At 44.7% G+C, this 27376-nt stretch overlaps 1 protein-coding gene across 6 annotated transcripts in view; it reads left to right on the forward strand.

Moving 5' to 3' along the window:
* Ntrk3 (neurotrophic receptor tyrosine kinase 3) overlaps positions 1-27376 on the forward strand; it is a 329603-nt gene that overhangs the window by 59161 nt on the left and 243066 nt on the right. For all 6 annotated transcript variants that reach the window (XM_048790284.1, XM_048790285.1, XM_048790286.1 and 3 more), the window contains exons 8-10: positions 3688-3711; positions 5212-5276; positions 6241-6343. In XM_048790284.1, the coding sequence (XP_048646241.1) occupies positions 3688-3711; positions 5212-5276; positions 6241-6343 (192 nt within the window). The remainder of the gene's footprint in view (positions 1-3687; positions 3712-5211; positions 5277-6240; positions 6344-27376) is intronic.

The raw sequence follows: 27376 nt of genomic DNA on the forward strand, positions 1-27376 counted from the left end.
AGAACCAATTGTCAATCTCTGGTGGATCCAGTAAGTCCTAGCTGGGCATGGTGGTGAATGCCTGTAATCCCATATACTTCGGGAGGCTGAGGCAGGAGGATCACAAGTTCCAGGCCAGCCTGAGCAACTTAGTGAGACTGTCTTGGAAAAACAAATAAATAATAAAGGGTTGGACATTAGCTCTGTGGTAGAGCACTTCTAGGTTCAGTGTCCAGTACTGTAAAATCAAAACCAACAACAACAAAAATATAAAACAAAAAACATATGCATAAAATCAAAACCAAAAAAACTAGCAGATTCTAATAGACTTCAGGCAGTCTAGGGTGATGGTTATGCAGCCACCTGCTAGGGTTCAAACTCACTCCATCACTCCTTAGCTGTGTGACTTCAGGCAAATTACTTGTCTCTGCGCTTCTCCCTCTAAGCTTGTGGTGCAGATGAATCCTTGACTTCTCGGGGAGTTAATGTCTGGGCTGTAGAGGGCACGTGCATTCCATTCATTGTGCAGCCCAGTTGGCATTCCTGTGGTGCTTGGCATGCTGGTCCGGTCCTCCTCCTGGCCTATTGATGGGGGTCAGAGTGGAGGAGCCTTCATGGGACCATCCTCTGCTATGTACTTCTGAGTCCCTCCCACAGGTTAGAGAGCAGCCCAAGTCTCCCTCTTCCAGAGGTTCCTGAATGTATAAACACTTCCAGGCTCCAGCAGAAGACTTTAATGTTCATAAGCTGATTTGGAGATTACAGGGTTAAGAGATTCAGCCAAAACATTTGGCTGACATGAGAATGTTCTCCAATAAATGGGAGCCTTATGAGAAATTTGCAAATTAATAGCTTCTGCAAATGGACCTGGCCCCTCTCTCAGCTCAGGCTCTGAAGCCAGGGGCCCATCTCAACCATCCTCCCCTCAAGTCAGGCCATCTGCAGTTGAGGAGGGAGTGGTGACGTGAAGGGGTATGTTCAGGGGTTTGGAGAAAGTTCTGTTGCTGTCCCCTGTGACAACACAGCAGACAACAAACAAGCCATCAAATGACAGTGTTAATAGGACCTTCTCTGAAGGACTCCATCACACAAAGCATCCCATCCCCACAGGTAGTTAGATACGTAATAGATCTATGGTTACGTGGCCGTTCTGGCTTAGCCAAAGGTCTGGTAAGTAGGAGACCCACAGTGAATGAATAAATGAGTGAATGAATGAATTGCTCTTGTTTTTCAGGGTGTGGCAGGCAGAGGTGTAGTATAATGTAGCATCAGCATCTCTGAGAACTGGTTAGAAATGCAAATTCTTGAGACCCACCCAGACCTACGTATCAGAAATTCTGGGGGTGTTTCTGTTTATTTTTATTTTTTTAGTATTGGGGATTGAACCCAGGGGTACTTACCGCTGCATATCCAGCCGTTTTTTATTTTATATTTCAAGACAGGGTCTTGTGAAGTTGCTGAGGCTGGCCTCCAACATGAAATTCTCCTGCTTCAGCCTCCCAAGTTGCTTGCATCACAGACATGCCCCACCACACCCAGTCCAGCTTGACTTAAATCTTATCACTTGTCCCACTGACATTCTTTTGTCACCTGGGATCCAATTCAGAATTATATCTTGCTTTTATTTCTACTTTACCTTAGTATTTCTAAGCCTGAGACAGTTCCCCAGTCTTTATCGTACACCCTCTTCGCACCATTGTAGAATACTCAATATTTTGTAGACTATATCCCTCAATTTGTATTCATTTCTCATGACTAAATTCAAGTTATGCATTTTTGAAGAACATCACAGAAGTGACGCTCTGCCCTTCTGGTACACTGTATCAGAGAGTGCACAGTGTTTACGTCTTGTCATCAGTGATGTTGACTTTATCATTTGGTCAAGATGGTGTCTACTAGGTTCCTCCATTGCAAAGTTACTCTTTTCCCCTTTGTAAGGATAATTATTTGAAACCACATAAATGGCTTGTTTCTCATTATTCTTTTATGCATTAATTTTAGCATTCATTGATGGTTCTTGCCTGAAACAATTATTACTGTAGTACTTGCCAAATGGTGATTTTTCTATTTCTATCATTCCTTCTCTGTCTACTAGCTGGAATTTTACCATAAGGAAGAGCTTTCCCTTCTTCCCCCATTTATTTATTCAATTACTTGTTGTATCCGTATGGATTTGTAGATATTTTTATAATTTATGTATTCTTTTTCTAGGTTTGTCATAGTAACGTACTGTAGACAGAATGGCTTAAACAACAGAAATGCATTTTCTCACAATTCTGGAGGCTAGAAATCTGGATTTAGTATTGGTAGAGTTGGTTTCTTTTGAGGCCTCTGATCTTTGCTTGTGGGTGCCGTGTTCTCCCTGTCCTCACCTGGCCTCCCTCTTTGCATGTCTGGGTCCTAACCTCCTTTTATCAGGACACCAGTCATGATGAATTAGAGGCCACATTGATGACCTCATTTTATCTCCAGTATCTTCTTAAAATTCAGTCAAATTTTTAAGTATTGGATGTTACAACTTATATATATCTATTGATGGATCTTTATTTTATTTATTTATTTATATGCAGTGCTGAGAATTGAACCCAGTGCCTCACACATGTAAAACAAGCGTTCTACCACTGAGCCACACCCCAGTCCTGTTACAACTTTAATACATGGATTTTGGTGGAGAGTGACACAATTCAGTCCATGATAATCCATGGCTTTTACTATTTTTCTACATTTGGCTATTAGAAGCCCCCTTCTCAGCTCTCTCTCTAGGTCCCCATTAATCTTCAAGCACTTTTTCACTCTCCAGTACTATAAGCTATTCTAGCCCCATCTTGCGTTTTCTCTATATTGGTCCTGAATCATTCATTTCTTCAAGGAATACTCATTCCTTTCTGTGAAGAAAGGTAGCAGTAGCCCTTCAGATGATTCCATTGCACATTAAAGTTTAAATGTCTCTGGTAGAGTAGTTATAAATCCAGCTCTAATCCCTTCTTAGATGAACGGCATTAATTTATTACTTAATCCCTATAACCCGTTCCCTGATTGTTTAAGTGGAGATGTTGCCTCCTACCTCCAAGGATGTAAGGACTGAGTGATATGTTACCTGGAATGCTTAGCACAGCCTCTGGCTCATAATCAATGCCCAGTTTAGGATTAGCTTTCATTATTTGGTAAGCTACTTCTATAGGCCAATGCTCAAATAAATAACTGTCTCCATCTGAAGGATGGGCAGATTCTAGAGAATGGAATCTAGATGGGAATCTAGAGGGACTCCCAACTTCTCAGTGACCTACTAGAATCAACTGCACTTATCAATTTCAACTTGAGATCACAGTTGGCCCCACTCTGCCACACCATGGCCAGCACTCTGGATCCTGAAGGAGGAAGGGTCATAGGTGAGATAGTGGATCAGGGTTAAATCCCCATCTCATAATGAAACCAGTTTGGTTTCTGGTTCCCATGTGGGTCTCCGCCTTTGGAACCAGGAGCTTTACCTCTAATTCCTTCTCCCAGTTGGAGGACCACTCCGTAAAGAGTTGGTGCCATGCTTAGGGCACATATGGTGTGTCAGGAATTTTAGCATGTGTCATTTGTTATGGGAATAGGGGATCATGGGGAGTGGGAGAGGTCACAGCTATCAGTATGATGTGGTGTGCCTATTCTGTTTTGTCTTACGTTTGCTAACGACCTGTTTGTCCTTTTTTTTTTTTTCAGAGAGCACAGATATCTTTGACTTTGGTAAGTCCGCTTTACCTTTTGCTTTGAAAATGATTTATTCTGATAGTTTTGGTAGCTATGGAATCCAAACAGTCCTCTGTCCTATTTCACATTATTTCCTGCCCCATAGTAGCACTGGGCATCTGAGTGAATTTTGAAAAGGGACTAGAGTGTAGAAGTGCAGTTTTACTTGGACAGTTCCAAGCCCATTTTTTCTTGGGTCATTGCCTCAGTTTTCCCCAGGGAGTTTTCTAAGGTATGGTCATGTTATGGGTCTCCCTACCTAGACAAAAAGGGGATGACCGTACGGTTTTATGTGCCCTGGTATACCCCTCCTCAAAATTTCCATTCTTCTGGCAGAAACCATATGGAACTTATAAACCTACTAATGGTTCTCACTTGCTTCAAGGGCCCAAGAATTTGACCAGAACCCACCCCCAAGTAGAGTTGTGATTTATAAGGCCTCTTAATGAATACATGTGGTCCCCAAATGGAATAATTGAGGCTCAGTATATAAGTGATTTGGTACTAAGGCTAGATAATCCTAAAAGGATTTGAGGTTTTGCCTGTGGGAATAATAGTAGTCATTTCCATTTCTGCCCAGTGTCTGTCCTGTTTAGTGGTACTGTTGTTGGCCATTTGGCACTGATGTAAATACCATCTATGATTCTCTTAGTTGTCCTCAGTCTTTTCTTTATTTGTTTTTATTTTAATTTGTTCTTTTTAGTTATACATGACAGAAAAGTCTCTTTTGATATATTTATACAAACATGGAATCTTGTCTTATTCTAACTGGGATCCCAGTCCTGTGGATGTACATGATGTTGAGGACTTGTAATCCCACAGATGTCCCTTTACAGAATTCTGAGTTGGGGCCATTTCTTGCCAGGGGGGACAAGTTCTGGCTGGAGGACAAGCCAATATGTGGCTTCCTATCCAGGTTTTCTGGATAAAGGCGGTATTTCCTGATCAGGTGGTTATGTTGTTCAAGTTGAGCTGCCATTGTGTTCTGAAATCAGTGTAAGGGAGATGGATACTGGGTTGTTTCTGAGACCACAGGCCTGATCTCACTGAGGAATAATGAGGGAGAGAGGATGGGTGCAGGAGGAGCACAGGGATGGGGTACGAGATGCCCTCGGTGAGGAGTTAAAGAATATTAGGAACAGCTGCCTTGTTCCTAACCTGGCCTGGATCCCAAGTCATTTCCTCTTTTCCATCCCATAGTTCATGCACGGGTGACAGTATTTTCTCTGGGGTGGAGGTAGAAGATGGGAATGAAGGCCCTTTCCCCCTATGGAGCCTGTCCTTCAGCTGGAGCTCCAGCCAGGTGGCCAGACAGGGCCTGCCCTTAGGGGGGGGGTCGCTTGCAAATCTGGGAGGGAGGCCTGGAGGATCGTGGCCTCCAGAGGGCCTTCTCCAACAGGAAGTATCAAGAGGGACCGAGAGGTGGGCAGGGACTTTGTCTGGGCCTTCCAGGGCCAGGAAGCTAAATGTCCTTCTCTTTTTGTATTTGATTTTCAGAGTCTGAAGTAAGCCCTACACCTCCTATCACTGTGACCCACAAACCAGAGGAAGACACCTTTGGGGTGAGTGGCTTGTTGGTTAAGGGGAACGTGTTTATTGGTGTAGTCATGTTCAGACTTAATTTGACTTGCTTTTCCAAATATTAACTTACTCGGAACCTTAGTATTTAGGGCAGAAAAAAAAGCAATGACAAATGATCTCCTTTTAGGTGGTTTAAGACCTTCTTTGTTTGATGGGGATAGTTCTTTGTTTGATGGGAATAGTTCGTTGTTTGAGGATCTTTGGATCTGCTCCAAGCCCTGGGGGTCAGAAGAGAACGGTTTGAAAATGCGCAGTCAGTTAGATCCTGGCTGGGCTTCTTTCCTTCACAGGGCCTGATCACTGTACAAGTCGAAGTCTGAGTTGCTTGGGCCTCTCCTTGGGTAGATTTTTCGAGTCCCACTCTCTCAGAGCCTGAGATTTCCCTGGGGAAGAGTCTAATGGAGTCTTCAGGGTCCAGATCTCCTAGGCCTTCTTGGATAGGAATATTATGTAAAAATGTCAAAAATGTAAATATGAAGATATAGAATTGGTTTGCTAATTAAAACAAGAGACAGAAGTTCCTACAGGCTTTCTTTTGCATCTCTAGAAGGGAACTCCAGGTGAGGGGCTGCAGAACGTTGACTCATATTGTTTTAATCAAAATGGATAATTTTTATTTTTATTTACTTATTTATTTATTTTGGTACTGGAGATGGAACTCAGGGCTGCTCTATCACGGAGCTACATCTCCACCTGCGTTTACTTTTCATTTTGAGACAGAGTCTCACCAAGTTGCCCAGGTGGCCTTGAACTTTGATCCTCCTGCTGAGTGGCTGGAACTGTAGCCACGTGCTACCACGGGGTGTTATAAAATACTTCTTCTAAGAGCCTTACTCAGTAGCTAAGTTCGGAGTGGGCTGTGGTTGCTCTGCAGTAGGACTGTTCTCATGTGGGCACTCCCGTGTTCCATGGCTGCCCTGATCTGCTGTGCTTGGCTCTTCATAGGTGTCCATCGCGGTTGGACTAGCTGCGTTTGCCTGCGTCCTTTTGGTGGTTCTCTTCATCATGATCAACAAGTATGGTCGACGGTCCAAATTTGGAATGAAGGGTAAGATGGATTTTTATTGGGGGAAAAGATGCCTCCTTTTGATCTAAAGATGCTGTTTTCATCTTTTTTGGTCTCTTGAACGAGCTTCTGGTCGTGGGGTCCAAGTGATCTTGGAGGAGACTCCTGTCTGAACCCTTGTTCTTAGTATGGACTAAAGGCTGTGTTGAGATCTGTGGGAACCAACCCGTGGAGCCCGTGGTTTTACGTGGCTGCTGATTACCATTGGTCAGATGGTCTTTTGTGATGAGGATAATTTGGAAGGAAGTTGAATTTGAGGGCAACTGAAGTAGATGTTTTAAATTATTTTTTTCATTATTGGTGGGTAAAGGGACTCTTGGTTTGAGTGACTTGTTTTTCTCTCATCTGCATCCATCCTTGGATGTCCCCGTCTTTGGCAGTACCCAGGGCTGTGCCTCCCCTCAGCTGTCCTCGGAGCCCCTCTCAGTGAGGAGTTAGCCCAGCCATGCAGGGTGGTAGACTCTGGTATTGAAAAGCTGCCCGTGCCATGGTATTTCAGCACGTAGCTCTACACAGAGTCCTGGAACAGATGCCAAGAGCAACACGACTTCTAATCTGCTGGCTAGCTTCCATGGCACAGAGTACTGCACCCCTTTATGGCAGGGGTGGGGTGCTAGAATGTGGCACTCTGCCAAGGCTCCATTAAGGGGCACTGGCATGAAAGGGGTTAACGTGGTGAATTAGCATCCACCTGCCTGGCCCCAGAGATGGATGTGACCAAATGGCTCAAGGGAGCCTGGGTGGCAGTTCCAAAACAGAAACTTGAATTTCGGCTAGGGTTTCCATGTGAGGGGTTGGGGGAGGATAGGAAGGGGTGGTAAAAGCTTGCTTAGATGAGATTCAGGTTGGTGTCTGCTGGTGAGACTAGGTGACCAAGAAGGATGAACTTCTGTGTCTTCTTTGTCTGTGGTTGGGGTTCTGACCTTGGGGCTCAGGGACTGAAGGAGAGTGCACAAGTGACGTTGGAACAGTATCCCCTGAACTTACGTGCAAATGTTTGAGTGTTTATACATAGAATGAAACTTGTACGTAGTTTTTGTGATAGTCTCCAAAGATTCCGTGTGGCCCTTAAATGTTGAGAACAATGATAGGTCAGAAGTTACCCAGAAAGGAACAGGAAGGCAGAAAACCTGGGGCCAGACTGCTTGGTTTTCCAGGAGTCTTCGGTCTCTCTGCAGTCTGCATCTGATGAACCTGAATAAGTCATAGCACGGTCAGCCAGCATTTCTTGAATTATCTGAAACATTTGAACTGAGAAAAATATATGCGCAGGCAAATGATAAAGAGCAGAGAGAGGTTTGGTGACTTTAAAAAAGGTCAGATTACTCTTAGGCACCTTGGCTAGAGATGTTGTATCTGCCAACACTTGACATATGTCAAAAGGGCTTCGTGGGTTTAGATGGGCTGAACACTGAGTGAGCTCCAAGCCCTCTATCTTATTGTAATTCTTGGGCTTTTGGATTTGAGGACTGGCACTATTGTTTTGGCAATGTTTTCTTATCATGAGAGGAAACTTCCTAGTTCCACCTCCTTCCACCTGAGAAAACATCAGGACAGGGGCCAAAAGGAAGAATTGGGCATTGTTGCTCTTCCCCTGAGGAGGCGTGCCACCAGCTGAGACCCTGCAACAAGTTTGGCAATGCTGTGAGAGCAGATTTTTTCTATTAATTGTCATTCTGTTTCTGGTACAATGTGTCCCCATGTCGGATGGATTAGGCAGCACCCAGGGCGGTGCCTCCCCTCAGCTGTCCTCAGAATCTCTCCCAGCCCCTGATGCCTTCTCCAAGGCCGAGCTGCCTTCTGTGGCTCTAGTTGGGCCAGAAGAATGTGCCCACACAGGTGGAAGTGAAATATCCTCTAAAGTCAGGCAACTTAGTGAAGTTAGGCAAGAGTTCGATGCAAGATGACTACTTAGAATGAAGCCTGCATCCCACTTATCTTCATTAAGCCAGATTGTGTTCAGGTCTCATTTTAGGATAAGTAAGAAGATGCCTCAAGCTGCATGTGACCTTGATCTTTTATTGCCAGTGAGTATCCCAAGGAAAAAGAGTGATGACATGGGTACCAGAAGTCTCCCAGTTCTTCCTTAGGAGAAGGTAGAATCTAGCTCTTCAAGTCTACCTTCTTCTCAGCCTTGAATTTTCAAGTCTGGGCTAGAAACGCAATTGTTCTTGGTTTCACAGGGTTATTTGCCTCCTCAGCGCTTCTGTTTCCTCAACTTCAAAGTAGAGGAACAGTGTTACCTACCCCATGGGGTTGCTGTGAGTTTTGAGATCTGTGGGTAACTGGCTATATCCTTCAGCTTCCTGTTGTGGTGACAAAATATCTAAGGAAATTAACTTATAAGGAAGCAAATTTATTTTGGCTCATGGTTGCAGAGGTTTCTGGCTCTATTGCTTTTGGGCCTGGAGGAGGGCTGTTTACCTCCTGGTGGCCAAGAAGAAAAGAGAAACAGAAAGGGGCTGGGGTCCCAATAGCCCCTTCAAGGGCACGATCCACCAATGACTTAAATTTCTCCCATTAGGTCCCACTTAAAAGTTCTACCACCTTCCAGTGGCACCACAAGCTGGTGACCAGGCATGTGGGCCTTCGGGGGACATTTGAGATCTAAACCACAATATTGGAATATAAGAGGGGTTCCATGGGTGTCATTTCCCTCTTCTTTTCTTCATCTATAAACCTCAATAGGCTATTTTTGTTGTCCTTCCATGAACTGTGCCTTTAAAACTCCCACACAATATTTTGTAAAAATGCCTTTATTATACATTATTCGCAGTGCACTGTCGTTTTATTGCTCATATATCTGTCTGTCCTCCTAGATCAACTATGGATCACTCATCCCAGTATGCCTGACATAGTATTGCATTTGATAAATGTTTGTTGAACTAATGAATGGCCTTTCTTTCTTTCTTTTTTTTTGGTGGTACTGGGGATTGAACCCAGGGATGTTCTACCAATGAGATACATCCTCAGCTCATTTCTAAATTTTTGTTTTGAGATATTTTCTTGCTAAGTTGCTCAGGCTAACCTCCAACTTGCAATCCTCCTGCCTCAGCCTCCCATGTCTCTGGGATTACAGGATGCGCCACTAGGCCCAAAGAATGACTTTAGTTTTAATCATTAAAAAAACACGGATTATAAATTAACAATGGGCTAGTTAGGACTGATTTGGAAATCTGAGATGCCTGGGCAGACTGAAGTTGAGTGAGGATGATGGGGAAAGCTTCTAAATAATTCCTACCATGACATCTGAGGGCCTGGAAATTGCATAGCCATGGAGAATCTATTAACATGCACTTTAATTCCTTCCTAGAAATTAAAAAATAACATAGAAAAATGTAAAAGCCAATAGAACATACACTAGAATTTCTTCTAGAACAAGTAACTATTACTGTTTGTTTTATATTTGCAACTAATATTTTATTCTTAGAAGAGATAAAACATGACTAATTTCATCTCTGAAAGAGATAAAACTGAAAAAGGTAAAACTGAAACCAATGTAGCATCTCCTCGGTCCTATTTCATCCCCATCTCCATAGACAGTCACCGCCTCCCTTGTTTTAGTCTGTCTCCCTGTGTCTCTTGCACTCTGTGTCTCTATCTGCTCTATCTGCACAACAACCCTCTCCTCATGGGTCTCTCCTCAACCAAGTCCTACCTTGCAGACAGAAATTAGGACCTTCCTACACTACATGGTCATAGAGTATTAGTGGCTGGTAACCAGTCCATTATTACACTTTTAACCATTTTAACTTTACAAAATGTATTCCTTTGTATGTTTTGATTTACCCACATTTATACTCTAACTTTTATTTACTTATTGGATATTAGAGATCATTCCATATTGGTATGCATAAGAATTCAGCAAAATACCAATCTTACAGGAGACGAATAGATTAACCAAGTTTTATGGAGATGAACTTAAAGTACATTGGGTAAGATTCCTCTTTACTTTTATCAAATGCCATCTCCTTGATCAAAATTTTGGCTTGGAGAAGAGGTCACTTGGGGATATGAAATCCTCTTCTCTTGGAATCACAAAGGTTTTAAAGTGGCTCTGAGCATGCAGTGAGGGTTTATTGCCAATGAAACCCAGTGCCTGAGCGTGACAGAACTGATCCTTGAAATATCTATTATGGCCTAGGCCAGAACCAATCAGTAGCTCTCCTGCTGGAGCAGGGCCTGGCAGGAGCCCTGATCCCCTCTGTGCCAGGCTTTGTCCCCTTGATTGCCAAATCCTGGTGTGGCCACAGGGGTTGGAGTTGGGTACTAGTGAGGCTCAGGGCAGGGGCTATTTACTGGGATTATACATAAAAAATATTTCAGCACTTTAATAATAATTATATTGTTCTAGTGAGTCCAAGGCCTGGAAATGAGATGGTTCAAAATTTATGCTGTTTATCTTCACAAAATATTTTAAAATTAGGCATCAAAAGACCATCACAGTGATGTATCTGGGCTCTCCTGACTCAGTAGAAACTGAGGCCCAGAAAAGGAAGTAACTTGCTCCGGTTGTCTGGTTAAGGTCAATTTGGGCATAAACTCCCTACCTTGAAGGTTCACCCACTTTTCATGGCAACACAAATGGCCTACCGCCTCTGTCTCAGCTGCCCCTGTGCACACCTACAGCGCACCTGCCATCTTTATTTCATATGGCTGTTAGAATAATAACCAGGGAAAAGATCCTAGCATGTGGGAACAATAATAAAATATGCTCTATAATTTTCACATAAGGTGAGTATAATTACTATTTAATAATAAATATGTGTGCAGATCTTTTTTAATCTATAATAAGAGAATACCTTATTTGGCCTCTCTTCCTCATGACCAACTTGTATCTTTAAATATTTCTAGATCAGAGATACTGTGAGAGAGTTAACTTCATACTTCTTGACTTGCTGTTGTTCCCTTAGAGGAAACAGAATGATGATTTATTAGTGCTGAAACAGACCTTGTGGTTATTAGACTGATGTCTCTATTGTACAGGTAAGGAAACTGAGGCCCAGACCCATGCCGTGACAAGCCCGGACACAGAGCTGGTTAGAGCACCCTGACTGTGCTTCCCCATCAGCATGGCATGTGCAGAAAGTCTGGGTGGGTCTGGGAAATGAAATGGGATTGAGGAGAAGTTAGCTCTGTTTTTCCAAGGGCTTGTCTAATTATCGTGGGATGCTGACACCCTGGAATGGGGCTTTCCAAACTCCCTCTTGTTAATCTGCTTTTGTCAACCTGGAGCACACCTGGCTTAAGGGAAAGGTAGGAGCTGTTGGAGGAGTCTCATCTCTGTTTCCCAAGATGAGAGGATTCCTTCATCTCCTTCTGGACATGCTAGAGACTGCCTGGCAGGATGGCAGAAATAACCGGAAGGCAGGGAAGGAGGGGAGTCCAGAAGGGCAGCGTGGGCTTCCGGTTTTCACGTAAGTGCTTTTCACCCTAGTGGTGGGCTGCCGTGCTGGTGCCGCTGAGGGGCCTGTGGGAGAGCACTTGCGGACTGTTCCATTGTAAATTAGTGTTAGTTAATCGATACTTAAAGTAAAGTGGTTGCCTATTTGATTATGATTGGGGGTTATTAACATTTTTTCCCCATAAACAGATGGTAACTGCCCTCTGAGTGAATTGTAGACTCATGCCAGCGACTTGATTTGGAGGGTCTGGCTCCTGCCAAAAGATCTCGGGGGCCGCTGTGCATTGAATGGTCTTGTTTTTCCTCTGATTTTAACCGCTTGTTTTAGGGGATGATTAGAATTGGGAAGGGATTATTTCTGCCATTCTTACCTAATCTTGGAGCACTGGCTTAAGAAGAGTTTCTTCTAGGTGGATGGAAAGAGGGAGAGAGATTGTGGACTCCCAAGTGTTGATACTGTATCTTGGAATTATTTCTCAGCTGGGATGGTATGTTCATCTGCCTACAGCTCTGCACACAGAACAGAGGAATTGGTAAAGGAGATTGGTGTGGGGATAGGAGATATCTGAGGCGACTGAAAGGGTCTAGGGCCCTGGAAATGGGCACTGTTGGTTTTATTGATTATGATAGCTTCTTTTGCCTGAGGAAATGTACTCATTTGACCTCTATTTAACGAAGGATTGGAAAACAAGACATTGCAAGGCAGAAATGAAACCAGGGGAAAGAGTTGGGCTTCTTGACTTCTGAAATATGTCCACCCTTCCATTTTGCTTTTTTTTTTTTTTTTTAAATCTTCTATTTCATCTTCCAGTTGGATGGTGGAAGAGAGGGAGGTGCCTTTGACCCCTGCAGGGATCTTGTACTTGGGATTCTTGACTTGGGACTCCTAATGTAAGATGAATCTTAGAACATAATTTTGAAAGTGATTTCTGGCTTCCTTTCTTATGTTGTTATCCTAAGGTTCTTGTACTCTCCTGACATGCCTTTCCCCTTTGCCGACACCTTGACAGACCCTCCAACCACCTTGCTCCTAAACACTCCTATCATTAGGCCAAGTCTAAGCTAAGTTGGTTAAGTTCATGGCAAATCCCTGGCAGAACATAGATTAATTAAACCAGAGGCTTCTGCTTCCCTTCCTCCACTTTGGGCTCCATTGAGAGGCTCTGGCTACAGACAGAGCCCCCGCCCTCCTTGATGACTGGGTTCTAGAAGGTGATGCCCTGGAGCTTTGAGAAGAAGGCTGGAAGGCAGTGTGTGACTTCTTGGTCTGATTGTACTGCACTGTCCTTTGTGGGGGGCTTTGCAGGTGTGAGGGGATCACCATAGAGCCCCAGTATGGTGGTCACTGGTGGCTGTGTTGAGGCAGGACTGCTCTCTATTCTTCACTCCCAGTGCTCCAGGGAGCCAACTGTCCTCTAATATCAGCTCTTGCATTGGAAGGGAAATCCCTGGACATGGAGTATGAAACAAAATGTTTTTCCTCTGTGGCTACCTGCTAGCTGGCTGTTCTTGGCAGACCTCTATATCCTGTTCAGCCCGGCCAGAGATGGCCAGTATGCTTGGCTCTATGGCCAAAGCGATCACCTCTCCGATTCATTTAATTTTGGCAGAGGAACACAATGCTTGCTAATCCATGGCATTGCTGCTGGCTCCCACAGGGTTAACAGCCCTTTGATACCTCAGATTAGAAGTTTTCAACCTTTTGTCCCCTGTTACCCATGTGACAGATGATAGTCACATGCCTTATGCTTCACTATGGGTGTAACCTGGCTTTCCCCAAAGTACTGGCCCTCACAGTAATTTTACACCCAAGAAAAATATATCCAAAGACACAAAATGAGATTTTTAAAAACGAGGAACAAAAGCGGATCCATGCTATTTGTGCTCTGAAAAAATTCACTGTCTTTCATTTTGTTACCCATCAAAGGTCAAGGTGACGTATTTCCTTACTGATCCTTCTGTCTGGTGGCACTGGGATGGAAAAACTAAGAGGCTAGGGGGATGCCAGCCTTGGCTGTTCTTCACCTTGATGGTTTTCTCCCCTATCAAGTCAAGTTACAGAAACTGCTCCAGCAGAACCCCACCTCTCCTCTCGTGGCTCACTCTTTCTCTCTATGCAGCTTCTCCTGTGGCCCTTGGGAAATTTCACTTGCCCAGAGGAGGCGTGACCATGGCTTTTGGCTAATGAGACACTGTCTTGTGATTGCAGTGTCTAAGCCCTGTGTTTATGCAGCCCATTCTCCCGTGAACTCTGCAGAGGGCTTCAGGATGTCCAAAGAGCAGCCCTGGAAACCACAGGAGCAAGGCAGAGAGATTAAAATACATGTTAATCAGGAAACATGTTTTATTTTGAGGACAGGATAAAGCCATGTACTAGAAACATCTACTACTCGGCCAACTGCTACCAGTGCCTTGCCCTAACTCCTCACCCACTGGCCTTTGTCATGGGACATGAGCTGGGCAAGGTGGTGCACAGGCACACACTGCAGGTGGAGGAGTGGCATCCTTCATCCAGCTGCGGTTCCAGCAACCAGGTGGGTCTGCCACCTGCCCCAGACCCAGAGCATCAAGGGGAAAGAAGAAAGAGACTCAGGTTGATCTGTCCCTGGACCTTGCATTTCCTTCCTCACTACCCCAGCATGTTCAGAGAGGGACCAACCAAGTTGCTGTAGTACCTGCCTCTTTGTCTTCTTTGAATTAACTCTGCTCCCACAAACCAGAGAGAGATTTTCTGGCTTCCTCCCTGACAGAACCAGTTACCTAATTTGTGGGGCTCAGTGAAAAATGTTCAAAAAATATTAGGATTTCAAGATAGTGGTAACAGAGCATTAAACCCCAAGTGGAAGACTCTGCTGAATGTGCAGCCAGGTCACCTACTGGGAGGCCAGCTCTGCTCCCTGAATACAAAATCCAGCCTGGCTTCAGGTTCTAGCTCCTTTATCTTTTCCTGAATGATAATGAAAGAAACAGATATTTCCATGCTTCTTTTTAAAAGAAAAGCTGAAATTTTGGGGTAAAGATGATAACAGCTGATTTTTTTTTTCCACTTCTGAGAATGGGAGGCATGGAATATATTATTGAGTACCTACTGTGTGCTAGATGCCATTTATCTCATAATATTGAATCTTCATAGTTGATGATCCACTTTTTAAAAAAATTATTTATTTTATTCACTTTAATTATTGATGGACCTTTATTTTTTATTTATATGTGGTGCTAAGAATTGAACCCAGTGCCTCACACATTCGAGGCAAGCACTCTACCACTGAGACACAACCCCAGCCCCTTTTTAAGGATGAGAAAGTGGATTAGTATGGTTAATTTTCTGAACATTGTGTAATCTGGTAAGGATAAAAACCAGGATTTGTTTATTTATTATAGTACTGGAAATGGAACCCAGGGCGCTCTACCACTGAGCTACCACCCAGCCTTTCTGAATTTTTATTTTGAGATAGGGTCTTGTTAAGCTTCCCAGGCTAGCCTCAAACTTGAGATGCTTCTTTTCTTGGTCTTCAGAGTTGCTGGGATTACAGGTATGCCACCAAGCCTGGCCCAAACCAGGTTTTAAAATCAGTTCACCCTAAATCAGTGTTTCTCATTCTTAGCAGCACATCTCAAATCCTTGGTGAAATTGTATAAATTTCTAAACCCAGGCCACACCCATATATTTAAATCAGGCATGGGCATTCTTTTCTAACTCCTCCAGTGATTTCAATTTGCGGCCAGCCTTGAGGACCAATGAATGGTCTAAATCCAAGATTCATCCGCATATTTCACTAGTTCCCCTGACCAGATATGTAGTTCACAGACCATCTGTCTGCTCACCTTGGAAGCTTTTAAATATGTGAATGCATGAAGAATGTACCCTACACTCACTGAGGCAGTCCTGGGGCAAGGAGGGGATCAATTGCCTCTCTAGGAAATTCTGATGCTTGCTAGGGTCCAGGAGCTATTGTCCTCTATGTTCCAGGAGCTATTGTCCTCTATGTTCCTATATGGGAACAGTGGATGATAACAAGGCCAGTGCTTCTTTCTCAGAGGGTAATGTGTATGTGAATCTTGTGGGAGTCTAGGAATCTTGTTGAGATACAGATTCTGATTTAACAGGTCTCGAGAAGGGCTGACAGTCTTTCTTATAAGTTTCTAGAGAACATTGTTGCATGCATCATGCTTCAAGCAATAGGGGCTAAATTACTGGTGAAAACTCAGGCCTACTCAGGTGCAGTGGCACATGCCTGTAATTCCAGCTACTCAGAAGGCTGAATCAGGAGCACCACAAGTTCAAGGCCAGCCTGGGCAACTGAACTTGAAGGCTATATGTGGGGCTACTAGGAGCTGGAGAAGCTTGGGTTGACAGGCCCGGAGTGGATCAGGGCAGGTCTATTGCAGGCAGAGGAAGCCTCATGGGTTGGGTTGGGTTTCCCAGGCTTCCGGCCAGCCTCAGATGCTGCCCTCGGAGGCGGCTAGAATCTCATTCTTCTCAGTCCTGCTGCTCTGGCGAAAGGTATTTGCACTGGATGTCTGCCCTGCCCTCCGATTTACTGTGGCATAAGTGTTGTATAGTTGGTCCAAAGTGGAGCGGTTTCTTTATCAATCCCGGAAATGCCAGACCTCTCTACCTGACAGGCGTCTTGAGTTCAAAGGGGCCTCTGTGTTTAGCAGCCAGCCATGCAGACCTGTTCCCAGGCAGGGGAAGAAGAATGCCAGCGTCTGTCTGTCTGCCAGCAGGCCTTGACATGAAGCCCTGAGGAGGGCGCCTGGGTGGTTCCAGGAACTGCTTTTCAAAGTGAGTCCTTCCAAATAAATCAAGTTCAGTGAGTTGGCCTTGGACCAGATGAGGGGGATGTGGAGGGGCATCCTGTCATTGGCCCGGCCTCTAGGAGACTCAGGCAGGGTTTGAACACTATTATTAGCTATTTTGTGTGGTGATGGCTCCAAGGATAGCAGCCCTGTACCTCGTGCCTGCTTGCTTTCTGGGGGGTGCGGGTGGGGGAATACCTGCTAGACTGGCCTGCACATGGAGCCAGTTGCCTTTAGAGGAGAAATTAGGGGTCATCTAAGAGCTTAGGAAAAATGGATGCTCCTGTCTGCTATTGCAGAATGTGTGCAGTGGAGCAGTCTTTCTGGAAGGTGGGTTGGCACTTTTTATTAGAAGCCTAAAATCATGGAAGTCCATGTCCCAGTGACTGCACTTAGGAGAATTTAACCTAAGTCAACAGTCGCAAATGGTCAGCTGTATTTCTGTGAGTGAATGTTTACCCCACTGTGAGTAATGGAGCCAATGTGGTAAGAGTTACTTGGATATCTAACAATAAGTGGCTAGTTCTGTACATTATGGTCCATACATGGGATGTAATGCAACACAGGCCTTCAAAAAATGACAGCTTTTGAAGGTAGATTTTTAATACTTCTGAAAGAATCCATATACAAATAATAAGAAATACGGATAGTGTTTAAAGATGACATAATAAAAATTAAGTCCCAGTTTCTTCCTTATTTCCTGCCACTGAGGTAACTGCTACTTTCAGGTTCTTGTACATTTTTCCAGAGATAGTGAATACTTATACATGTTTCCCATTGCTTTTACCCAAATGCAAGCTTATATTGGCATTGTTCTGTGTCATGTTATCTTTGCTAACAATCTATCTTTTCGATTGTCTCATACCAGTTTATAGAGATCCTCTGCATTCTGTTTTTACAGTTGCAAACCAGGAATAATATTTTAGAGCAATATTTATTGACACGTGAAAATGTTTACAACATCTTTCCAAGTGAGAAAAGACTGCAAGCAGTTTCTCTAATCTCATTTTGTTATTGTCATCCTTGTTGTAAAATAAGGAGGAAATATGTTCATACATATAACTGGGGAAAATATTGGGAGTGTATAGAATTATAGATCCAAAAGTAAATAATAGTTATCTTTGGAAGGTGGGATTATGGATGCTTTTTAAAATTTCATCCTTTGTGATTCTTTGCTTTGTTTCTAAATTTTCTGTTTTGAGTCTTAAAAGTGAAACAAAGCTCACCTGAGCCCCACAAAGGCAGCAAAGCTCCTGAGGGTGACAGACTGTCCTCAGTAGATCCAGAGTGCAGGCCCTACCCACCCAGAGTCCATCTGCCCCTTCAGGGGGAGAGCAGTGACTCTGGTGTCACAGAAGATTGTTGACTGCACAGACCAACCTTCCTCATAGTGTGGCCTTAAATTACCTTGAGTCGTTGATGGTGGTGGCGCTAGTAAAAATGCAAACTCCTGATCTGCATTGAGGGAATCAGATACTCTCATAATAAGCCCTGGAAATTTTCATTCTTAAAAACTACCCTGGGCAGTTATGGTGCTCATTAATGTTTGAGAAACTTTGGTGTATCAGGAACCAGCAAACTTTTTCATGACGAGCCAGATGGTGAATATTTTAGACATTGCTGAGCATGTGGGTTCAGCTGTAACCACCCAGTGCTACTGTTGTAGCAGCAAAACAGTCGTAGACAATGTGCAAATGAATGGCTATGGTTGTGTGCCAGTAAAACTTTATTTAGAAAATGGGTACCAGGTGAGAGTTAGCTCACAGGCCATAGTTTCTGTATTAGGTTCTCTAGAGGAAGAGAATATATATATTCTACTAATACACACACGCACACACACACACACACACACACGAGCATAAAAAGGGGACTTATAGATTAGCTTTCACAATCAGAAGCTGGATAGTCTACAATGCAGGCTGGAGAGCTGGAGGAACCAGAAGCTTCGCAGTCCAAGAGGCTGAAGCCCCAGAACAAGAGGGATCAATGGTGCTACCCCAGTCTAAGACCCAAGGCTTCTGGCAACTCCCTGGAGAATCACTAGCAGGGTCCACTTTGGAAGAGTGAAGGAGCTGGATTCTGATGTCCTCAGGAGACCGCAGCAGCAATCAAGAACCTGTTCAAGAAGAATTGAGCTTGCATCTGCAGCTGCTTCCTTGTCCTTCCAACTTTTATTCCATCCAAGCCTCCAACATATTGGATGTGCTGCCCACACTTAGGGAGGGTCTCCACTTCAGTTTCCTCTCCCACGTGCCAGTCGTTCCTAGGCACACCTCCGTTGACACATCCAGAAGCCTCTTAATCTTAGCCATCTCTTAATCCAATCAAGTTGTCTTGGACTGTGGTGTAGATTGAACTTTACCCTCAAAAAACTATATTAGTCACAAGGTGGGGGAGCTGCCAAGAGTCCCTTATATTTGAATAAGCAACTCATAGTGTAAATAGTTACAATTAATTGGGTGTGTATTATATGCCTTGCACTTTTTATTCACCACTTAAGTCTCAAAAAACAACCCTGCTCAGGAGCTGTTACCTGTGTTATACCAACAAAGTAGTTGAAAGAGACCAAGCAATTAGTCCAAGCTTGCATGGTTACTAATGGTGGCTGGATAATGCTGAAGTCCTAATTCTCTCTGACCTTTGGAAAAGAATAATTTCAAAAGCTGTACCATGCCTGCAGTGCCCACAAATCCCTCTAAATCCCCAAGCTAAGGAATAATAGCCACAGCTGTGTACTGGTGGTGGTACGAGTCCTGGGATGGCTCAGCACTTCACTGACGCCTCCATCTATGGGGAACCTGAGCTGTCTTTGTGTCTGCCAGGTGCTGTAGGCAATACTCTGGTCAAGATGGCCCAATTCACTTTCTTGAAGGGCAGGGGAGTGCTGTTGCCATAGAAACAGCTCTGGCTACCTGTTGGACAGTTCTGAGTCCTGCTACTCTGAATCCTGAGTTGCCCACTACTGTGCCCAAGAACCTTTAGGCCCAGCTGCTGAAAGGAGACTTTCTTGTGGTCCTCTTCAGAAGACCACACAAGCTTCCAAACAGCTGATATTCAACATTTACCCTGCTTAGAGCCAATGCAGATAAACTGATTCCCTATCCATCTGTAGGCAGGGCTGATTGCACAAAAGTGACCATGGCTGTGGCAGGAAGAAAGCAACCTCTGGCCAACTGGGCCACGACTTCGCTTTCCCTTTCTCCCCATTCTAGCCAGCCTGAGCCTCACCCACATCCTGAGCCAAGGGGAAGGCAGTATGCCCTGGCTGAAGGCGTCCTCTGAGGCTGGTGGTTCAGCTCAGTGGCTTTGCCAGGTAGCAATATGGGCAATGTCCCCGCTGAGGTTAGCTTATAAAAATATCAATGGCTAACATTTACAGAGAGCCAAGTTTGCCTTGAGATGTTGGTTCATTACATAAAATCTTGAGGGCTTGGGATGTTTATTGGATTAACTGAGATAATGGACATAAAACAGAACCTGGAACCCTGTACCCTGTGACTACTCAACCAAATAGTGGTCATTATATAATTATTACCATTATTATGACAATCATGCATCTTCACAGCCATCTCTGAGGTTGGTATTATCTTCCCGTTTTTACAGTTGAGCACACTGAGCACTGAGGGTCACAGAATTTTCAGGTTTTCCTCTCCCCCACATTTTGTGTATGTGTGTGTGTGTGTGTGTGTGCGTGTGTGTGTGGCTGTGGGGGATTAAAGCCCAGAGCCTTGCACATGCTAGGCAAGCTCTTTACCACTCTAGCACTGAGCTATATAGCAGATCTTTTTTTTTTTTTTTTTTTGAAGTTTTTATTTTTTATATTAAGGCAGGGTCTCATTAATTCAATGATGTAGGCTGGCAATCCTCCTGCCTCAGCCTCCTGAGTAGCTGGGATTATAGGCAGTTACCACCACACTCAGCTCAGACTCTTAGGTTCTATATAGGGTCATCAGATGTCTCTGGTTCCCAAGCCACATACTCTTAGGGAGCCACATACTCTTAGCCATTATCATGTGTCATGCATTTTAAGTCTGGATACAAGGACACTCTGGGCTGCTGGGATCCTTGGAGGGTTCCCATCCCAGGGACCTGCAGAAAGTCCTTGACAGATAGTTCTTCACTTCCTTCTATCATGCAAGAGCCTCCTTCCTGCTCACAAACCAGTGGCAAACTCCTGGAGCTGATTGCTTACTTCTCTCCTATCAGTTAATAAGTTGCTTATCTGGACTCAGGGAGACTCTCGACTGCAGGTCAATGGTGGCCGTTTCTGGCCCTCATCCTGGTTCTTTAATCTATACCGCAACCCCATACTGCTCTCTTCCTCTTTCTGACAGGTACACAGTACCTTTGGAAACCGCATAGCACCTCCAGTGTTTCCATATTGCACCTGAGGCTATGACTCTGCCTGCTTAAAAGGCCTTGACCTAGGTTCAGAGAGGCTGCCAGGCAGGAGTGAAACAGCAACTTGGAGAGATGCGTTGGCCAAAGTGCCCCAAACCATGCCTGGGGTGACTCCTGCCCTGTGATCTGTGTATCAGTGCGCATCTGAGAATTAGGAGTTCCTATGGTTTAGATAAGAGGTGTCCCCTAAATCTTATGTGTGAAGCAATACAAGGAAGGTTAGGAGTAAAATGATTGTGTTATCAAGGTCTTAATTAATCAGTGCATTAATCCAAATAGGGATTAACTGGATAGTAACTATAGGCAGCTCAGGTATGGCTGGAAAAGGTGGGTCATTGGGGACATGTCTTTGGGGTATATATTCTGTTCTTGGCTAGTGGAACACACTCCCCTGGCCCATTTCTTCTTGATGTGATGTCCTGACCTGCTTTCCTCCACCACACTCTTCTGCCATAATGTCCCCAGACACCTTGAGCCCATAGAATGGAGTCAGCTCTCTATGGACTGAGACCTCTGAAACTCTGAGTCCCCAATAAACTTTTCCTCCTCTAAAATTGTTCTTGTCAGGTCTTTTTGGTTACAGTGCTGAAAAAGCTGACTCAAACAGGAGTCATCTTTGACACCTTCGTCCCCTTGGCTAGTCCCCACTCCCTGTCCCTTCGGATCCTTCTACAGCCCCAGGAGTTTGATGCAGCTTCCTGAATACCTCCTGAAGTTGTCCTCCTCCCTCTCTGCATATCATCCCTCCATTCTCCCCAGGCTCCCACCTCCACTTTCTAGCCAGACTCCCATATCTTTCTGGTCCTGGCCCCTTGGATGTGTTCCCTACTCTGTGGTCGTAATTATTAGTCGTAGCTTTGACATGTGTCTCACCCCCTTTGCTAGCCACTCCAGCCTTCCCTCTGCTCTTGGGAGAAATGCCAACACCCCTAACACGTCAGCCCAGTCCAGGCTGGTCTGACTTCTGCTGCATCCCCAATCCACTGTGCTATGGGATTTCCATTTCTGCTGTCAAAATGCCACACTTCCTGACACTTGAGCAGCCTCGTGCACCTTGTCTTGTAGCGCTTGAGCAATGATTAATGTCATTTGATTAGTGTTTGCCTCTCCCAGTGGACTGTCAGCTGAGTGCCTAAGGAATAGGTGTTTGAGTGTCCTCTGGGCACCCTGGGCTTTACACCCCAAAACACTGGAACCTGGAGTTCTTCCCCTGATCACCAGCATACCCAGTTTTGTTACTGCTCCGATGGGACATATGATCTGGGACATTTCCTTTCAGTTCTGCTTTCTTCAGCTAACTGCTCTTTGTATTTATCACTTCGGTCCTCCCATCCACAGATAGGAAGACACCAGGTTGGGTTGGTTGGCTTTGTCCTAAGATCCTGCCATGTTTATCTGGTTCTCTTTTCCCCTTAATTTCTCTGTCTTTACCCAGCATGTTGTGCAGAATCTTGCTAATCCTAGGTCTTCTTTTTTAATGTCACCCTTCCATGAACATGCTACTGGGTTCATTAAAGCTTAGAGCTAGTCAGGCCTGGGGTCGAATCCTGGTTCTACTACTTGGGAGCCATGGGACTCCGGGTGGCTAGTTACCCTTCTAAGCCTTTATTTCCTAAACTGATGCACGAGAGGGTACATATTTACCACACTGAGTTTTATGAGAGTTAAATGAAATTGTGTGCATATAGCAATATACTTAGTCCCTGGTCATGTAGTAATAACTCAATTAATGTGTAGGGGGAGAAATAATATGATTTTTTTGCTCTATTCAGAAAAACTGTAGTTCATAGGTCCTATTAGAGCTGTGGTTCAAAGCCTTGGCCTTATGTTAGAATCATATCAAGATCTTTTCAACACTTCAGTGGCCAGTTAAGTCAGAGTCTTAGTGGACGGGATCCGGGCAGCAGTAGCTTTGGATGCTGCCCAGGTGATTTTGATGGACGGCCAAAGCTGCCACCCTGCCTCTTTCTGAGGAGCACAAACCCTTTGGAACTTAAAAAAGGTAGGCGATATGGAGGATGAAAACAGGGCAGGGAAAGTGTTTGTATATTGGACTCTACTACATATCTGGCACTTTAGCTGTGTGTTCTCATTTGATTTTCACCATGAACTTGTGATGCGAGAATTATTGTCCTTGTTTCAGGAAGAAGGAGCCACTTGCTTATTATCAGGCGACAGGTGACTTAAGGATAAAGGATCAAGAGATGCAGTTAGGGCTGACACTCTCTCTCCCTCCTCAGCACACCCCTTCTCTGAGGTGCCTGAGCGCCCCAGTTATCCCACCTGCTGGGTGAGGGCTGGCGACCACACCTGTCCACCTGCAATGTTGAAGGACCCAGCCCACTGGCTGCTCATCAGGGCCCTCGCCAGCAATCTGCCACCTGTCCTTCCACTCTCTGGTCGTGCTGTTTGCTTAACAGAGAGATTTAAGTGCTTTGCAAAGGCTCCCCATGGATAGGGAGAGGCGTTCTCTGACTAGAAATGGGAGCATTGTTATTGTTTTGTGTTTTTATTGCCATCAATTTCTGGAGCATTCTATTTAGAGTGGGAAAAGAGAGGAGTGAGGTGGGCACAGTTTCTTTCCTGCCTGACTTTACTGGGAATTAAGGGGGATTAGAGGGAGCATTCTCTACTTCAGAGTTTCTTAAATTTGACTGTGCATGCAGTAGGGATCTTGTTAAAATGCAAATCCTGACCCCATAGGCCCGGTGTGGGGCCCCGAGATTCTGCATTTTTCACATGCTCCCAGTTGAGACTGATTCTATCTCCTGCCAGCCACACTTGGCTTAGATTCTAACGAGGGAGACCCAAGTCTGCTTTCTTGTGTCTGAAATTTTTGTTTTTATCTTGAGAAGCGTCACAGAATGGTGTAGAAATCTGGGCTCTAGTCCTGGCTATACTCTAATTTAGCTTTGGATATCTGATGAGCTTCACTCTTCTGTAATCGGAAGTTTCTTCTAGTTGTAACATTCTGTGACTCCATCAGTTGCAGAGGACATATTAGAGAAAGCATGGGGTGAGGAAGATAGGAGCTAGTGGGAGGCATCAGAATCATCAGAAGCATTCATTGCCTAACTTGGCTATTCCTTCTGGAACTCCATGTCTGAATCCTGAGAGGCCAGAGGTTGAGGGAGATGGGTGAGGAAGTTTCTTCTATGTTGTAGGTCTAAGAGCTCAGGATAGACTGTGAGCTCCTGGTGGGTAAGAAATGATGGCTCTTATTTTCTGTCGCATACCCTTGGCTTCTCTGAATGGCAGGAGTGTGTTTGGGGATGTCTGTCTTTTTGCAAGTTCCGTGGAAGATCTTCTGTGTGCCAGTACAAGGCTACACCCTGGGGGATACCGACCCGAGTAACTCATACTTTGTGTCCTTAATAAGCAAAGAGTTTAAATAGAATGGTGAGTTTTCAGGGAGTCTTGCTTCCCGCCCCCCCAAGTGGAATCCCTTCACCTGTACTGTGTGTCCAGCCTCAGGATCTCTGCCTATGGGTTGGAGTAGGGTTTCCTGACGATGTGATGATTGTCTCCTCAGGCCTGCCCCTGTTTGCCCACTTCTATGTCTCAAAGATATCACTTGCTTTCTGCCCTGGTGTCCTTCAGTTGTCTGTTCCCCCCATTGCTGGCCTCTTTCTACCCCGTGGGTCTCTTGGAACCCCAGGTTCTGACCACTTCCAGTCTGACTCTCCCATGCCAGCTGGGATCTCGTGATGATATCAAATTTTATCGGTGAGTTTGTGTCCGAGACGGAGGACATTTTTATTTCATCACTCCTGCAGAAGAAGATGGTGCAGATGGACAGGCTTTGTCTTCCCTTTCCAATCAGTCATGTCAGTCGGCAAGTCGGCAGGCCTCGGGGTCCTGTCTCTGTGATTGTCCTTGGCAGATCAGAAATGGTTGCTCCACGATTGGACCAGGGAGGCCAGGAATGACTTTCAGAGCTGGTTGTCGACTCTGCCCAGCTTTCCTCAGGGGGCCTGGGAAGCGTGGAAATAGACTGCTGGTGTGGATGCATGAGGGCGCCTTTTCCTCTGCGGTCCTTCCAGACTCACAGAAGATCTGGAAGCTGGCATCCGAGCCACATGGTAGCCCCAGGCCTTTATTTTTATTTTGTATTTAATAGATCTGTTTCCTATGAACTGTATTATAGAAATATCTAGAAAATAATGAGGTAAGCCACTGGTAATCCTATTATTCATAGATTGCCACTAATAGCATAATGTGTGTGAATGTATGTAGGTGAATGTATCTATTTATACACACACACTTCTATGTAACTATGGATCTGTAGCTAAGTATCTGTATTCGCTTACGTGTCTTAAATATTTATGTGTTTTAAATATTTAAATGAAAATGGTCTTGAGCAATTCACACAGTCTCTTGGCATTTTTTTAACTTCATATTTCTTAAATGTCTTTCTGTGTCATTCAATAGGCTCATCTCTTTAGCTTTTTCATTACCTTACAAAAGCTCAGTTTTCTTCCTCTTTTTCTTTCTTCTTTTCATGTTGCTTGTATGTGATAACCAGTTCATTTGGTTAAGCAGAATTTAATCCATTCACCCTGAGACTAGATGGCAAAGGGGCAAGTTGTGCATTTATAAAATGGGAATGAGTGCGAGAAAGACGCAGGGCAGTCCTGCTCGACTCCCTCTGTGCACGTTTTCAGTCTGGCTTTGTTCAGGAAGCATCAGGTATGAGAGTCTTGGCAGAATCTAAGCTAACCTTAGCTGTCCGCAGCGGTAGCAGCCGCCACAGCAATCAGCAATTACAAATCACCCACTGTGGGGCATTTCAGAGGCCTTGAGGGACACGGCTCCAGGATGAATAGAAACTACTGTGGAAGCTGGGACGGACCCAAATGAAAATGTGTAATCCTGACAACAGAATCCTCAAAACCCTACATACACACACCCCAAAATGCTAGTCAGTAAGGCGGAGGCACAAGCTTGGGAGTAACACTACACTTTGAATTTGAATCCTAGACTTGCCGCTGTCTTTGTGACTTGCATGAATGACTTAGTCAGCTTTCTGTTACTATAATACATACCTGAGATCATCAATTTATAATAAAAAGGCTCAAAGTCCTAGAGGTTCCAATCTATAATAGATTGGCCTTGTTAGTTGAGGCCCATGACAGCACATCATGGTAGGCATTTGAGGTGGAACCAAATTGAAAGAGGAAGAGACCAGGATCCCACAATCCCCATGGAGGTCTTGCCCCCTACTGACCTGAAGACTTCCCGCTAAACCCTACCTCTTAAAAGGCTTCACCACCTATCAGTAGCGCCAAGCCAGGAAGTAAGCCACGTGGACGTTTGAGGGTCACTTAAGATCCTAACTATAGCAGTGAGTCACTTGAAAACTCTGAACCTCAGTTGTTCTCATCTGTCATGTGAATAGTGCCTACCTGATAGGGTGTGGAGAAGACAAACAGGTTGCATATGGAAGCACCAGACTCCCATGCTGTTTGTGCTTAGGAGGTGACCGCCACCGGCAGAGTTCAAGGGATCTCCTAGATAGCAGAAAGGCAGCACATGCATGTGTGTGTGCACATGCGTCTACTCAGGAGGTACTTTTCTTTTGATGAATTTAAAATACTTTATGGACTTATTTTGTTCAATGTCTTTGTGAAGACCAAGGAAAAAAATGTAGCCCTGCTTATAAATTCAAGTCCCAGGAAGAAACAGCATGTCAGGGAGTGGTAGAAAGACTGTCAGAGGGATTGTAGTTCTCCTGCCCCTGGGTCTGAATGGCTGTGTGATCTGGCCCTGTTATCTGGCTTCTCTGATTCCCAGGACAGAATGAGCCAGTGATTGGGCCACCTCATTGCCAAGTCTCTTCCAGGCCCAGTCCTTTGTGACTCCCAGTCTAGGTCAGGGCCCCCTCCTTGAATCTTGACCTCATTTTGAGAGGTCGTTTCTGAGGTGCTGGGTGGACAGAGTCAGGCGGATGTTTGCTGGTGCTCAGGAGAGCCATTTCCTGGACTTGGCAGGGGTGAGAGTAAGCCGGAGGAGCTGTGATAACAGTCATGTCAAGGCCTCGCTGGAATGTGCTTCCTTGCTCTAAGTGTAGTTCAGGTTGAATTATTTATGATGATCCTTCGTAGTCATTTGGGAGGATGAGTAAAGTCGTCGTGATCACAGTCCTGGCATAAACTATTCTTGGAAAAAGCATATTGAGATGTCAATCCATGGGGAGCTCCAGGACTTGAGGATTTCAGGACCTGCCACCAAGTAAAGTGAGAGCCAGCAGAGTGGCATAAAGGCTCAGTGGTCACCCACTTGGAGAAGTGTAGAAAGGTGCTGGGTCTTCTAGATGTGAAAGTACAGGTGAGTTGAGAATTAGCCTCTTGATTCTGGTCTCTTAGTCCTTCCACATAGATTTCTTGTCCCCTGGGTTCCTCTTCCAGTGT

Source organism: Marmota marmota, unplaced genomic scaffold, assembly GCF_001458135.2.
Source record: "Marmota marmota marmota unplaced genomic scaffold, marMar, whole genome shotgun sequence".
NCBI classification, from domain to species: Eukaryota; Metazoa; Chordata; class Mammalia; order Rodentia; family Sciuridae; genus Marmota; species Marmota marmota.